The 17,101-nt window shown below is 38.1% G+C and overlaps 1 protein-coding gene across 8 annotated transcripts in view; it reads right to left on the bottom strand.

Moving 5' to 3' along the window:
* Window positions 1-17,101, bottom strand: part of NSD3 (nuclear receptor binding SET domain protein 3) — a 131,720-nt gene that overhangs the window by 59,796 nt on the left and 54,823 nt on the right. For all 8 annotated transcript variants that reach the window (XM_072635169.1, XM_072635168.1, XM_072635171.1 and 5 more), the window contains 2 exons: window positions 3,046-3,117; window positions 1,335-1,494 (listed from right to left, as the gene is read on the bottom strand). In XM_072635169.1, the coding sequence (XP_072491270.1) occupies window positions 1,335-1,494; window positions 3,046-3,117 (232 nt within the window). The remainder of the gene's footprint in view (window positions 1-1,334; window positions 1,495-3,045; window positions 3,118-17,101) is intronic.

The following is a 17,101-nucleotide window of genomic DNA, read 5'->3' as shown; positions in this document are numbered from 1 at the left end:
CTTGCCTCTTACTTTGAGAACACTCTATGTTAGCTTAATTTTCTTCATCTCGAAGCCCTATCATTTCCCATCCTCTCTTCTTCTCCCCCGTCTTTTGACAAAGAGGTGGCCTTTCTTATTACCAGAGCCAACCCCTCTACATGTGTACTATATGTGACCTCATTGCTTCTCATCTTCACTCTAACATTGTATCCTCAGTCAACCTTCCTCTAGAATCTTCACTTCTCTCTGGCTCTTTCTCTACTGCCTTCAACAACCATGCCAAATTCTTCTCCATCACTTAAAAGTTGTCTACATTTACTGCCTTTACTTTCCCTCATCTCCACTCATTCTTCAACATTTTGCGACCTGGATCTTAACCTCATCACTAAACTGAAATTACTCTCTCCAAAGTTACCTCTGATCTTTTACTGCCAAAGCTGATGATTTCTTTTCCACTTTAATCTTTCTTGACTCATCTGTTCTGTTTGACAACCTTGTCTAATCTCTCTCCTCAATACTCTCTCTCTTCTCTGGGTTTCTGCGACTCTTTTGAGGGTTTCATTATCTATGTCATGCATCCTAACTGGAGATGCTCCTCAAGGTTTTTCCTAAAGCTCTCTTTTCTTTTTCCCTTACATACTCCCTCTCTTCTTGGCTCCTATGGGCTTAATTATCATCTATATGCAGTTGACCCTGAGAGGTACATACCCAACCCAAGCATCTCCCCTAAGTTTTGATCCCAAATCCCAAATTGTCTATTGGATAATTCAAACTGGAAGTCTAGGAAACATTTTAAACTTCATATATCCAAAATTTAACTCATTATTACTTCCCCAAAAACTCTCTCTTTCAAACTTTTCCTATTTCTGTCAAAAGTGCCACAATCCTGACAGTGTCTCAGGTTTTATAAGTTGGGTACAATCTTTGATTCTTCATTTCATATGTCCAAGCAGTTGCCAAATCTTGCCACCATTTTTACCTCTATGACATCTCTGATTCCTTACTGAAATGTGCAAATTTATACATTTTAAAAATTATGCTTCAGAATTTTCAATGATGAAAGGCACTGGGGTTTGGGCACAAGTATATTACACATGAGATTCCAAACATGAGCAGTCATGTGATCCTGTTCTAAATCCTTTTTAAGGTTAGGCATAGAATACTAACTGGTAATTTGATCCAAAAGGGTCAGATCAAACTTGGAATGAAACAAAAACAAGAAAACCTATAGACTAGGCACAGGAGTATTAGCATTAGATGTTATATACTCTTATAGTATGAAAGAGGAGAAAGCACTTAAAATTGATTTATATTTTAATAATTACATCTGATATTTGCTTTTTGATTCTTACCTCTTGTATTAATTTTGGTATGAACCTCAAGTTGGGGATCACTTGAAACCATACAAGGCCACCAAGGATAGGTTCCCACTTTAGACCAGACGAGGTCACCAACTTGGAACTTCACACCAGTGCTCACTTCCGCTGGAAGGGAAGGTAGGTACTGTTGAACCTACAGGAAAGAAATTTTTACCATAATGATAAACAGAAATTAAATTGTGTGTGAAGTATAAAAAGAAAACAGAATAAATAAGAATTGTGCTTTTTGTAGGGTTTTTTTTTGGTATTAGTTCCCTTTTCTTGTGACATTTCCTATTAACACTCCAAAAAAGAAAAAGACTAGACTAAGTTTCTTCAATAAAGAAACTCTTTTTTAAATTGTTTTTCATATTGCCCTCTGTATTCGTTAACCTAGTTCAAAGTTATGCTCAATAAATGTGTTGACTAAATGAATGAAAATAATCAGAAAACCATTCCCAGAATAGTCAAAGGGCATCTTCAGAGTCTATGTGAATTACCAAGAGAAAGAAGTCAAATAGTTATGAGAGGCAGAAAAAAAATTCATACTAGGTATGAATACCAAAAGAGATAAAAAACAAAGAGTAAAAGGTCAAATATATACAAAGATATTTATAGCAGCTCTTTTCTGGGGGCAAAGAATTACAAGCTGAGGGGATGCTCATCAACTGGGGAAAGGCTGAACAAGTTGTGGTATGTGATAACGATGGAATACTATTGTTCTATAAGAAATGATGAGCAGGATGCTCTATGATGCAAAGTGAAATGTCCTGTGCACAAAGTAGCAGCAATACTGTAAGATGACAAGCCATGAATGATTTGGTTATTCTCAGCAATACAATGAGCCAAGATAATTCTGAAGGACGTATGATGAAAATGCAATACATCCCCAGACAGAGAAATGACGATATCTGAACACAGACTGAAGCACACTCTTTTAACTTGATTCTTCTTGAGTTTTGTTCCTGTCTGTCTTCTTTCACATGATTGTTATGAATATTTTGCATGACTATACAAGTATAACCTATACCAAACTGTTTGCCTTCTTAATAGGAGGTGGGGGGTGGGAAGGGAGAGAATTTGGAACTCAGAGTTTTAAAAATTGTTTTTATGTGTTACTAGAGAAAAATAAAATACTAGGTAAAAGCTTTAAAAAATAAAATTTTTATTGCTATCTTTTGTCTTTATATCACTCTCATTTCCAAATATATCCAACCCTGCCCCCACTAAGGATCATCGCCTGTAATAAAGAATTTTTTTTTAAAAAGGGGTTCAACAAAACTAACACATCAAGTGAATCCAACAATATTTACATCTATGATCCCCCTTTCCTTTGGAAGGAAGGGAGAGAGAACTCCAGAAAATATTTACCTCAAACTGACAGGTGCTATCAGTCACTGTCATACTGTTAAGTGGTGATATGCAATCTTCAAATATACTTTTAAAGAAAATTTGGGTGTTTGAAGGGAAAATTGTACTATGTCAAAACAAAATATATCAATAAATTTGATACACACAAAAGAAAAATCTATTTCTTGAGTTCCAAATTTTATTTCAATATAATTTTATAAATGAGATTTGCAACTATAACATTTTATGGGTTAATTATGAGTTTTACCTTTAAAAAAGCATTTGGAGGGATGAAATGGGGGTGGGAAGTGGGGTGGGAGTGCTAGCAAACACCATTTGCATTAAGTCAACTCACCGGTGTTTCTTCTAAAACCAAGGAATCTTCTCTTGGTTTTTCAGATAGAATGTTAACCCTCTCATTTGGTCTCTGCAGGATAAACAATAATAACAACATCAAAAATTAAAGTTTTAGCTAACAGAACAAAATAGCAGCAAGCTCAAGTAAATAGCATACATAATGAGAATGGAGGAGGGGAAAAGATATAATAACCCATTAGCAAAAAAGGAATAAAAAGAAAATTACATACTAGGAAATACAAATCTGGAAAACAAGAAAATCACTTTGGCCTTTAAGATGATGTTTTGTAAGCAAGGTCATTTTTGCCAATCCTTATGACTAGCGGTAGGGAAAACAGGCTCTGAATTGCCAGTACCAGCAGATTCTCAACTGCTGGTGGCAGTTAGAGAATGAAGGAACAGAGTGAGTGGGACAGGTCACCAAGACAGGACATTGTACGTGTGGGGTGTTGAGAAACACTACACCAAACCTGAGAAGAGCACAGCATTCATCTGGGACCAGTTGTAACCATTCAAAAGTCAGTTGTGGCAGAGACTTAGGCTGATGAATTGTGAACTAACCAGGGTGGAAGGAAGCTGAGATGCTTTCAGATCCAGGTCTCAAGGAAACCACAATCAGGGGAGAAGAGGAAGAAGAAAGAAAGCACCAAGGATTTCAGGAAGAATCTCAAAGAACTTGAACATGCACAGATACATCAACAGGAAGAACAGTAACAGAAAGAAATCTGGCCTTCAAATCCAGTCAATGAGTTTAAGCATCTATACTGTAAAATGAAGGGAAAAAAATCCAACATTTCATGAGACAGAGGACCCTGTGGAATTTGAGAATGTGGAATTACAACACACTGTTTCTCAGTGGTTTCAAAGAGAAATGTGAATTATGAGAGCAGAATTTATGTCCTGCACAGAAAAATAATGAGCAGAACAGAAAACTTTTATCTGCAAAGGCAAGTCTCATCAAAGAAACAAAAGAGAATGAACCATAAACTGGGAATGAAAATACACAGAAGTGAAGAACAACCTAGAGGAAGAGAAGAAAAAACCAAAACATTAAAAGAAAACATCATCTTATACAAACAAAACTTACAGATCTTGAAGACAGAATGCATAAGGTCATCCTAAGGCTCACAGGTCTCCCAGAAGAACATGACAGGGCAAAAAACCTTATCATAATGAAAAAAAAAATAATAGAAGAGGACTGCCCAGAACTTCTGATCATAGAAAATGAAATCCCAACTGAAAAAATTCACAGATGATCTCCAGGAAAAAACCAAGGCTACAAACTTCAAAATACACAATAGTTAAATCTAATCAATTCAGAAACATCAAGTTCTACAAGCCACTAGGAGAAAGACTTTGAAATCTGAAGGAAAGGATATTTGAATAACACGAGACTATTCCATACTCACTAGAAAAAGGGAGAGGGAATGGAATAAAATGTTCTGCAGAGCACTGGAGCTCAGGATACAGCCCAGACTGACCTATTCTGCAAATCTGAACTAAACCACACAGGACAAAAGATGGATATTCAATAATAAGAGTCTGAAACATTTTTAGGAAGAAAATTTAAAATGAAGAAAGTATTTGCTTCTTAAACAACAGAACTGCAAGAGGAGTGAACAGATGAAGACAGCAATAGGAACAGAGTGACAACAGAAAAGACCAGTAACAGACTTCTTTCTGAAGGTATACAGAGAGACAGAGGTGAAGACAGAAATCTGGTAGAGGTAACAGTTAAGAGGTGGACAGAAGGTATTAGGGACAGAAACTTGTGACACCATGCCTATGAAGTAAATGTTTCTTTTCTGGAACTACATTCATGGGAGGGAACATGAAGGGGGTGGGGGGAGTAGGTGGATAGAGAGAACTGAGGGATGCTCTGGGGTCAAATCAAGGGCTAGCAATGAGGAAAAGGTTACTTCTGGGGTCTCAGAAAGAGAAGAACCTACAGGGGTAGTGAGTGATAAAGCAGTGGAATCTAAAGAGAGAGGAAAAAAGGAAGTCTTACTTGGGAGATGGAAGGGGGTTTCCAGTGATGAACGCTGCTACTGGTGAAGGGAGATAAGGATCTCAAATTGGTGGAGGCCTAAGGTATTTGGTGCCTGAAAAGTCTACTTGTCCTAGGAGGGAAGGAGGAAAAACACCTGGGAACAACTGGGAAAGCACAGTCACAAGAAGTAGACTTGCAGGCAAATATAGAAGAAAAAAAAAGATCAAAAGAAAGGGTACACGTCCGGAAGGAGTATGACCCTATCCGCAGGGCATTTTCCTCTCTGATACATTCAATAATTGACATTGTTCTGGGAGTCACAAAGGAAATGGAAATCCAGGGGGTAAGTAAGCCCTTCAAGGCAGTGGCAGAAGGTACCTGAAGGGAAGAGTCCTAAAATGAATACCTTGGAAGGTTTGATTGTAATAAAGAATACAGAGAAAAAGATAGACTAGATGATTATAAGGGTCATAAATCAAAAATGAGGCGTTAGAATAAATAGAAAGAGAGGATAGATAATAAAAAAAGAGCAAGAAATTTTTTTTGGAAAAGAATGCAAAAACAAATTAAAAAACTAATGAAGAGGAACAGCTAAAGGGAGGACACGAATGAGGAATCTACATGACTGAGAGGAAAAAAAGAGGAAAAAATACATAACCAGATAAAAGCAAGAGAGAGGAACAAATAAACAAATACCTGAAGAGAAAAGGGTAATAAACCAGAAGAGGGAATGGGGGAGAGGGGAAGGGAAGAGCCAGCGAGAACCGGGCCACTTAAAAATAAGATTAAATTAAAATAACTCAAGGAAAATAGCACTGTCTTTATAGCAGAAAAGGGAGGAAAATATAACATAGAGATGATACTTTGTTTAGTCCTGAAATTTGTCTTATTTCAAACCAACCCTTACAGTCATATTTTCTCTTTTACCATTAAATATAGTAGAAACTTAAATTTATAGGAGGAATGGAATTTCATTGAGAGACTGAAAATAATGAGCAGCTCATATGAAATTACATATAAAACACCAAAAAATGATTAAACTAAAAAATTTTCATTTAATTCTGGGATAAATGACAAAAGGATTTTTGTCATTTTTTTCAGAAGAAAATTACTTTCTCATTACTAATATAATTTTTCAAATTTTGCAAATATGTCACATAAGGTGTCAGGTGTATGAGTCAATAGCTTCATTTCACCAACCAACTGTTGTAGTTTTAGCTCCCAGCCCCACACCTATTGTTTGGTTCACTTTGGAGCTCTAGAATGGAGTTAAATCCACTTGAGGTAGAATAAAAGAGATGAGAATTCTTCTTGCCCCCACAATCTTCTTTTCAGAATTTAGGTTTATTTATACAAATTACAATCACTCCCAAAGGGGTAGTAATCTAGAAATCTCTGCCCTATTGGTAAGCATTGTATCACTCAGCCAATAAGTATTTAATGAGTGTCTACTGTATGCCTGGCTCTATTATAGGAAATGGGAATAAAAATACAAAAAAAAAGACACTATCCCTATTCTCAAATAACATACATTCTCTCATAGAGGAGAAAAGGTGACAAGCTAATATGGATCTATGTTGTACATGATTTTACATGTATAACTGATTTGGTATTGCTTGCCTTCTCAGTGGGTGGGGGTGGGGCTAGAACAAGGGATTAGAGGAACTCAAAATGAAAAAGAATGCAAAATAAATGAATAACAGATTAGGGGAAAAAAAATCACAAAGTATATGCACATGCAAAATATATTCAGAATAAATGCAAAATGAAGGCTGTGTAGCATTGTGGATACAGAAGGTGTCCAAACCAGGAAGATCAGAGTTCAAGTCCAGCTTGTGAAACATCCTAGTTGGATGGCCCTAGGTAAGTCATTTAACCTCTTAGTGCTCTAGGAAACTCTAAGCAAAGAAGATTCTAACCTACATTAAAAGAGGGAGTTCCCCAACCTGAGAGAGTCCCCATACCAATGTAATCTCAAGTTTAATTTTTATCCTTAAATTCAAAATAGTTAAGGATAATGGACACCTGCAGATGAGTGGCATCAGGAAAGTGACGAAAGTGGGGTTTGAGCTTCCTCTGGAAGGGACAGAAGGATTCTGTGAGGAGCAAAGGTGAGAGGGGAATACAGGCAGAGAAACAGAAGATGAAATGTCTTGACTGAGGAGCAGAGAGAAAGCCAGTTTGACTGAGCCTCAGAGAGCACGGAAAGAAATACCATAAAATGAGGCTTGATAGGTAAGTTGGAACCAGGTTATAAACGGCTTTAAAAGCAAGAGGAATCTGTATTTTATCTTGGATGGACTAGAGAGCTCCCAGAGTTTATGGAGGAATGACATAGTCAGTCTTGTGCTTGAGGAAATTCACTTTAGCAACTATGGAGGGTTGAGGTTGATTGCACTGGAGAGAGAGCTGAGGTAGAAAGACCAATGAGAAGTCCATTGCAATACTTTAGATAGAGATGAAGAGAGCTTGAATTAAGGTGGTGTCAGTGGGGGAAGAAAAAAGTAGGGTGTCAGGTATGAAGAAAAATGAGACAAGATTTGGCATCTGAACGGATATGTATGGTGAGGTAGAGTGAAAAGTAGAATAACAACAGTTAAAAACCTGGAAGACAGGCAGACTCAAGATGGCAGAGTAACAACAAACACTTTCTAGGGCACTCCTGCCAATCCCAGTCAAATATCTGGAAAAAAATGGTTCTAAACAAATTCTGAAGCTGCAGAACCCACAGAATGATGTAGTGAAGCAAATCTCCAGCCCAAGACAACCTGGAAGGTCCACAGGAAGTATCTATCGAGTCATGCAGGGGGTAGGGCGAAGTCCAGCTTGGGACACGCTGGCACAGATATGACCTGAGCAGGCCTTGGGTAGACTGAATCTCTCACACCTGTGGCAGCTTCCAGACTTCATGACCCCAAAACGCTAAGGATAAATTGGAAGGTCAGTGGAAAAAGCCAGTAGGACCAGTGTGAGAGAGTGGAATGGTCCAGCCCCGGGTGGCAGGGGGGGAGGGGACAGAGGAAGCCACAGCAGCAGCAATGGCAACTGCAGCCACTGTCTCTAGAGAGCTAGGTCCACAAATTGTGGGGGAATTGAGTGGCTGACAGTACCCCAATCCTATTGGAAGCAGTCAAGTAAATGGCTGGGGAAATGAGCAAAAACCAGAAAAAGAATCAGACTATAGAATCTTACTTTGGTGACAAGGAAGACCAAAGCATGCAAACAGAAGAAAACAAAGTCAAAGCTCCTCTATCCAAAGTCTACAAGAAAAATATGAATTGGTCTCAGGCCATGGAAGAGCTCAAAAAGGATTCTGAAAATCAAGTAAGAGAAGCAGGTGAAAAATTGGGAAGAGAAATGAGAGTGATGAAAGAAAATCAGGAAAAACGAATCAACTGATTGCTAAAGGAAACTCAAAAGAAAATAACACTTTAAAAAGGACTAACCCAAATGGCAAAAGAAATCCAAAAAGTCAATGAGCAGAAAAATGCCCTAAAAAGCAGAATTGGACAGATGGAAAAGGAGATCCAAAAGTTCACTGAAGAAAATAATTCCTTTAAGATTAAAATGGAGCAGATGGAAACTAATGACTTTATGAAAAATGAAGAAATTATAAAACAAAAAAAACGAATTAAAAAAACAGCAAACAATGTGAAATATCTCCTTGGAAAAATAACTGACCTGGAAAATAGATCCTGGAGAGACAATTTAAAAAATTATGGGACTACCTGAAAACCATAATCAGAAAAAGAGCCTAGACATCATCTTTCACGAAATTATCAAGGAAAACTGCCCTGATATTTACTAGAAGGTAAAATAAATATTTGAACAATCTACCGATCACCTCCTAAAAGAAATCCAAAAAGAAAAACTCCTAGGAATATTGTAGCCAAATTCCAGAGTTCCCAGGTCAAGAAGAAAATATTGCAAGTAGCCAGAAAGAAACAATTCAAGTATTGTGGAAATACAATCAGGATAACAGAACATATAGCAGCTTCTACATTAAGGGACTGCAGGGCTTGGAATATGATATTCCAGAGGTCAAAGGAACTAGGATTAAAACCAAGAATCACCTACCCAACCAAACTGAGTTTAATACTTCAGGGGAAAAAAATGGTCAGTGAAATAGAGGACTTTCAAACATTCTTGATGAGAAGAGCTAAAGACCAGAGCTGAATACAAAATTTGACTTTAAAACACATGAATCATGAGAAACATGAAAAGGTAAACAGGAAAGAGAAATCATAAGGGACTTAGTAAAGTTGAACTGTTTACATTCCCACATGGAAAGATAATATTTGTAACTCCTGAGACTTTTCTCAGTATTAGCGTAGTTGGAAGGATTATATACATATAGACAGAGGGCACAGGTGAGTTAAATAGGAAGGGATGATATCTAAAAAAATAAAATTAAGGGATGAGAGAGGAATATATTGGGAGGACAAAGGGAGAAATGGAATGGGGCAAAATATCTCTCATAAAAGAGGCAAGAAAAAAGCTTTTTCAATGGTGGGAAAAAAAGGGAGGTGAGAGAGGAAAAAGTGAAGCTTACTCTCATCACAATTGGCTTAAGGAGAGAATAACATGCACATTCAATTTGGTATGAAAATCTATCTTACACTACAGGAAAACAGGGGAGAAGGGGATAGCTAAGTGGGGTGTAGGGGGAATGATAGAAGGGAGGGCAAATAGGAGGAGGGGGTTATTAGAACTAAATACTTTTGGAGAGGGACAAGGTCAAAAGAAAGAACAGAATAATCGGGGGCAGGATAGGATGGAGGGAAATACTCTTTCACAAAACATGACTTTTATGGAAGTCTTTTGCATAACTACACATGTATAACCTATACTGAATTGCTTGCTGTCTTAGTGAGGATGGGTGGGGAGGGAGGAAGGGAGAGAAGTTGGAACTCAAAAGTTTTAAAAATAAATGTTAAAAATTGTTTTTACATGCAACTGGGAAATAAGAAATACAGGTAATGGGGTGTAGAAATCTATGTTGCCCTACAAGAAAACAGAGATGGGGATAAAGGAAGAGAGGAGTGTGATAGAAAGGAGGGCATATTGGGGGAAGGGGTAATCAGAATGCATGGTGTCTTGGGGTGGGGGAGGGGAGAGATGGGGAGAAAATTTGGAACTCAAAATCTTGTGGAAATGAATGCCGAACACTAAAAATAAATAAATAAAATTTAAAAAAAAACCCGGGAGACTGGAAGAATGGTGGTATCTATGAGAGAAATAGCAAAGTTTGGAAGAAGGGGTAGGTAGGTTTAGGGGAAAGATAATGAATTCTGCTTTGGACATAATGAGTTTGAGATGCTTCTGGAATATCCAGATAGAAAAGTATAATAAACAGAGGAGTAGCGAACTAAGACTGCTTACACAGATCTAGGAATAATCTCCAGACAGGTAATTAAATCCATGGGAGAGCTATATGAGGTCACTGAGAGACACAGAGAAAAGGAGAGGTCCTAGCACAGAGCACTGTGGTTTGCCACCAGTTTAATACATGATATGATGATCCAGCAAAGGAGACTGAAAAGTGGTCAGACAGGCAAGAGAACCAGAAAAAAGTAGTGTCATAAAAACTTACAGAGCAAGGTACCCAGGAAGAGAGGGTAAGAAATAATGTCAAATGCATCAGAAATTGAAATTTGAAAGAGAAAAAAGGCAAACTGGCAAAAGATTTGGCAATTAAATAATCAATTGGAGGGAGCCATTTCAGTTAAGATGAGAAACTAGAAAAAGGGTTGAGAAGTGAAAGGCGAAACAATGATGACAAGTACAGAAAGCTTTTTTTTCTCCTTGGAGTTTGGCTGAGAAAACGAAGAGAGATATGGATGACAGCTGGGATGGTAGTGTGTAGCGCCTCATTTTTAAGGATGGGAGAGATTTGGGCATGGTTGAAGACAGAAAGGAAGAAACCAATAAATAGAATGAAGACTGGAGGAAGTAGAGTTAAGAATACTGAAGAGACACTCAGTTGGAAAAGACAGGAGGGATGGGATGAGGGGCACACTATCTTCCTGGTAGGGGACCATCTGCTATGCCCTTACTCCATAAATATGAAACTTCATTTACATGTTATCTACTACAATTAGAATGTGTGCTTCTTGAGAGCAAGGACTGTCCCTATTTTCCATTTGTATTTTAGCTCTTAGTGCAATGTTTGGCACAAGATAAGGGCTACTTCATTAACAGAGACTAAAGAAGGGAAGGAATGAGGGATTATGAAAAGAGATATTAAGAGGAAGAAAGAGGATAGAAGTTAACAGAAGTGACCTTAATTTTTTCAGTAAAGTAAAAAGGTGAGGTCTTCAGTTGAATGGAAGGGGGAGTAGAGGTGTGAAAGTATTAAGAAAAAGTGAGGAGTTGATTAGATGGGAATAAAAGGACTACATTATAGCATAGTTTACAAGAATTTAGATATATTACAAATCCAACTATATCATTCAAAGTATAACTACAATAAGAGTTTGACATAGCAATATGAACCTATAATACTGGTGTGAATTTTCCCAAACCATCTCATCCATTCCTTCACTGAGCAAATATTTGGTGAATCCTGGGCCATCTGTAGTCATCCTGATGAAAATCTGCCAACTGGATCCAAATGGCTCTGGAGGAGAAAGTGAGGTTGGTAACCTTGCACAGCCCTCCCTCACTCAAATCAAAGTCAACTGCAAGTCATGTCATAGTCAGCTTCGAAAACCAAGGATAAACACAATCTGTGAATATACCCAGCTGCCTGAATGGGGACCTCAGCTCGACCTCTCCCTCTCCAAAGCAATGTCCATCCTTCCCTTCCCTCCCTCTCTCCCTCCCATAAAACCTTAAACCCAGTTCACTCTGAATCCCATAAATTGGACTAAAATAAGTCCCAAGCATCATTTAATAGCTGCATTTTGGGCCCTCCTGGCTTACAATGAATGTCACTGGTAACAGTTTCTCTTTTGAATAGCAACCCTGAGGATCTTCCCCTTCCAGCTTGATTTTTTTTTCTTTTTTCCTTATTAAAGGGGCCACCCTTGACTCACTTCTTAAAGAGACCTATTCACTGAATGGGTGTTACTTCACTCAAAGTGAGAACCTGAAAAGGCCTTAGCCTGAAAGAGCCAAGGTCTCCCTATGCATCCCGAGCCATTTCCAGTTATCCTGATGAATATCTGACCACTGGACCCAGATGGCACTGGAGGAGAAAGTGAGGGTTGGTGACCTTGCATAGTCCTCCCTCACTCAAATCAAAGTCAAATGCAAGTCATGTCATCATTTCCCTGATGTCATGGTCCTTTTTGAGAATGAAGGACAAACAACAATCTGGTGAATGTTCAAAACATTTGCTATGTTCAAAACACTGTGTTAGGTGGTACAGCAGACTCAAATCAATCAATCCATCATTTATTCAAAGTATAAACACCTGATTTAATGAAGAGTGAGTAAACACATCAGGGGTGTCTGTAAAAGAGTAGGCTATAAAGTTGGGAAAAAGTCAAGCTTTATCCTGTAGATAAGGTAGGAGGGCTACTTTGAGCAGAATTTTTAGGAAGGTTAATAAGAAGGGGAATAGGAGCTGGGGAAATAACAGAAAAGTCATTGAATGGGGAGAAAATATTTGCATCAAACATCCCTGGATAAGGGTTTTGTAGTCAAGCATATGGGAGAACTAGCAGAAATATATAAGACCAAGAGCTATTGCCTAATGAGTAAGTGATCAAAAGATATGAATAAAAAGTTTTTTTTAAAAACAAAGGAAATTATTACTGGCTGTGTGAAAGATTGTGCCATATCACTAATAATAAAAATATCTCTGAGGTTTCACCTCAAACCTAACAAATTGGCAAAAAAGTTGGAAATGGCCAATTTTTGGAGGATCTATGTCAAGAAAATTATATTAATAGATTGTTAGTGAGGCTGTGAATTGGTACAACCATTCTGGAAAGCAATTTGACATTAGGCTTAAAATATAATTATAATAGTCATACCTGGAGTCAGAAGATCTGGGTTCAAATTCCACCTCTCAAAGCATCTCCCACCCTTTAAGCTGAAGACTTTACACCTCTTACTTCATGGAAAAATTGAGACCATTTGTCAGTCAGTAAATTAACACTTATTGATGGCCAACTATCTGTCAGACACTGCTAATAGCTTCCCTTTTCTCTCTTCCTCATATTTACCTCACATTACTGAGACATTTTTTCTTTCTTCACTCTAGTCTCATATAAAGAGGAGACCTTTTTCCTTGCTAAACCCAACCCCTCTATATGCCCTTGATTCTATCCCTCCAACTTCTCCAGCAAATTGTTCATACTATCCTCCCCATTCTCTCAACTTAAATCTCTCATCTACTGGTCCTTTCCCTATGCCTATGAAGATTCTAATGTTTTCCCTGTTCTTTAAAAGAAAAAAAAAAAGCCTCCCACTTGATCCTACCACCTTCACTAGCTGTCATCCAATATTTCTCTTCCTTTTCGTGGCTTAACTCATTAAGAAAACTTGTCTACACAAAGTGCATCCTCCACTTCTCTCATTATATTGTAAACCCTCTGTAGTATGGCATCAAACCTCATTTTTCAACAATAGAAACTGCTGTCTCCAAAATTTCCAGTGATCTCTTAACCTGCCAAATCTATTGGCCTCTTCTCAATCAACTCCTTTGACTCCTCTGCTGCATTTAATGCTACTGATCACTTTCTCCTCTCTAGAGGAAATGCTCTCTCCTCTCTAGACTTGCAAGGCATTGATCTTTCCTGGTCCTGATATCCATTCATCCCCATCATTCCACCTCAGTTTCCTTTTTGTTACATCTTTATCCAGGTTAAGTCCACTAACCATGGGAGTACCTCAATGGTCTGTCCTCAGCCTTCTCTTTTTACCCTATTTCATTTTGGTGATCTCATCAGGTCCTATGGTTTCAATTATTATCTACATGTAGATGACTCCCAGATCAATATATTCAGCCTATCTGTCCTCAAACTATAGTCTTGTATCTCCAACTGTCTCATGGACATCTCAAACCCAACATGTCCAAAACAGTACTCATTCATTATCTTTTCCTCAAAATTCTCCCCTCTGCCAAACTTCCCTATTATTGTCCGGGACACTACTATCCTCCTAATCACCCAGACTTGCAACTGTAATCTTATCCTTCATTTTTCACTATTACTTATCCCCCCACATCTAATCCACTGCTAAATTTTTTCATTTCTACCTTCACAACATCTTTCATATTCATCTTCTTTTCTCCACTCAAGACAGCCAGAACCCTAGTCAGGTCCTCATCACCTCTTGCCTAAACTAGTGTAGTAGCCTTCTATTACATTACCTCAAATCTCTCCCTACTTTAATTCATCTACTACTAAGCTATCAAGATGATTCTTCTAATGCCTAGAATTAGGATTTTGAATTCTTTGCTCAATGAGATCCAGGTGCTCCCTATTACTTCTGGGATCAAATATAAAGTCTTCTGTTGGGCATTTAAAGCTCTTCATAACCTGGCCCCTTTCAACCTTTCCAGTATTCTTATACTTCATTCCCCCCACTACTCTATATGATTCAGCTGCACTGTCCTACTTGTAGTTCCTTCAATACAACAGTTCATCTCTTTGAAAAGCCTATCCTCCATGTCTGGAATGCTTGCACCTTCACCTCTGCCTCTTAGCTTCCCAGGGCTCCTTAAAAAGACTCGGCTCAACATCTACCATCTGTAGCATGCCTTTCCCAATCCCTCCAGCTCCTAAATGTGCCTCTTTTCTATCTTTGATCTAACCCTTTGTTTGTACTTAGTTACTTAATGTATGATCCTTGAAGACAAGAATTGTTTTCTTCCTATCTTTGTGTCAAGGTCTGGCATACTTAGTAAATACTTGCCACTTCAATAAATACAAGTACACTTGTATCCTTAACTTCCCTGGAGTTTCTCTACAATCCCCTTCATCTCTTCCCTTCGTTTTCAATTCCCTTTTATGCAGTGTCTGCCCCATCAGAAATGTAAGTTCCTTGAGGGCAGGGACTATCTTCCGGCTCATATGTTAGCACAGTATCTGACACACAGAAAGTGCTTGATAAATACTTGTTGATTCACTGACTGCTGTTCACTTCTTGTATGTATGATCTTGGGCAAGACACTGCCTCTCCCTGGGCTGGTTTTCTCATCTGTAGAAAAGGGGATTTGACTGAGATGGTTTTTGAGACTCCTTCTAGCTCTATATCTCTATCCTTGGGTCTGGAGATCCCACTATTAGACATAAGTCAAAGGAGGCCAAGCCAAGCTGAGTTAGGAACAAAGGTGATGTATGTACCAAGAGATCCCCTTTTGGGGCAGCAAAGAACTAGAAACAATGCAGATGCCTGCCGAATGAGTCACTGAACAATCCATAGATATAATGGAATATCACTGCATCATGTGGAATGACCTATATGAAAAACTTGGAGAAGACTGGGAATTTCATATATTTATATGAAATAAAGCAGCTATGTGGTACATGGGACAGAACTCTAGACCTAAGATCAAGAAAACCTGAATTCAAATTCAGCAGCACACACTTACTTTCTGTGTGACACTGGGAAGGTCACTGGACCCCCATCTACATCTTCCCTCGTCTATATAATGAGGATAATAATGACACCTGTCCAGGTTTGTTGTAGAATCAAATGACATAATATTTGTAAACCACTTTGTAAACTTTCAAGTGCTATATGTTAGATATGTTACTACTATTAGTATCATGATCATGATGAACTGATGGAGTGAAGTAAACAGAACCAGAAAAACAAAGCACATAACAACTACAATATAAAGGGAAATAACAGAAACATGAAATTTAATAATGCACAACCCCAAATTCTGACTCCAGGTCCAGCCATCGCTATACTACAGCGCTTCTCACAGTGAGCATGGAAAAACTGGCAGCAAAGTGCTGTAACATGGAACTAAATATCAAACGATCACTTAAAAGTAGCTCTTCTTTTCTGCCACAAGCATGAGGTTTTTTTTTTAGTGTGCATCACTGAGCCAGTAGAGAAAGGCCAAAACAAAGATGCAGAAGTCAGATTAGGAAGGAGAGGAGCTGAAGTAACTGGCCAGCTTGGGAAACATGGCAACCAACATGGTCACAGACTACTGGCTATGATACTGTACTAAGTCTGGTCCAGAAGAAGAGATGAGAAAATATTCTCTCCTTTCTTTGCAAAAGTAGGGGGCAGTATATAAACAGAAAAGAACAAAAGGAGAAAGACCTGAATGACAATAGTAATAATAACAACATTATAAAGTTTAAAACTACTCTGTAAAGTATTTTAGTGCAAACACTACCTTCCCACGTGGGTCTAATGTAATACTTCGTTTTGTAACTTTCTAATCATATAATATTATGTATTATACTTACTTTTGTGTCTTATCTCTGTTAGACAACTTCATGAGGGAGATCAATATTTCATCTAAACTTTGTATGCTTCCCGGCATTTAGTATAAGTGCATTGCAATCACCTAATTAATATTGGTTGAATGGGTGATCATTTTTCCCAAATTATAGATGAAGAAGCAGAAACAAAGAAGGATAAAATGAGTTGCCTTCAGTACATAGACAGTTAAGTATCTGAATTAGAAGGAAAATTAACACAGAAACTGATGGAGAGGATCATTTCCAAAAGGACTGAGGTCAGCAGTATCAAATGCTGATAGAAAATACTTGGGGGATAAGGACAGTGAAAAACATGACAATGAGTTGTGTTCCACTTCATTTTCTTTCCATGATTCATTTGTCTAACGTATAAAATGCTACATAAAAAGTGATAAGGGTAGGAAGATACCTTTACTGACAACAGCAGGTGGCATTCCTATGAAGGAAGTAGTATTAAAAAGGCTGCCTGGATCCAAGTCCTACTGGCAATGTTCAATTCATCTTCCCTTGCCTGTATCTCTCAGGGAATATACATTTAAAACACATAGACTTTCATTCTCTCAATTTTCATTGTTCCCTAGCTCCCCTGTTGCAACCCCTTAACAACATTAAATATTTAATAATTGTATGACGGTGCGGCACAGCCACAGTCATAGGCTGATGTC

The sequence above is a fragment of the Notamacropus eugenii genome, chromosome 1 (genome assembly GCF_028372415.1).
Source record: "Notamacropus eugenii isolate mMacEug1 chromosome 1, mMacEug1.pri_v2, whole genome shotgun sequence".
Classification (NCBI taxonomy): domain Eukaryota; kingdom Metazoa; phylum Chordata; class Mammalia; order Diprotodontia; family Macropodidae; genus Notamacropus; species Notamacropus eugenii.
This window is presented reverse-complemented; position numbering and strand designations above follow the sequence as displayed.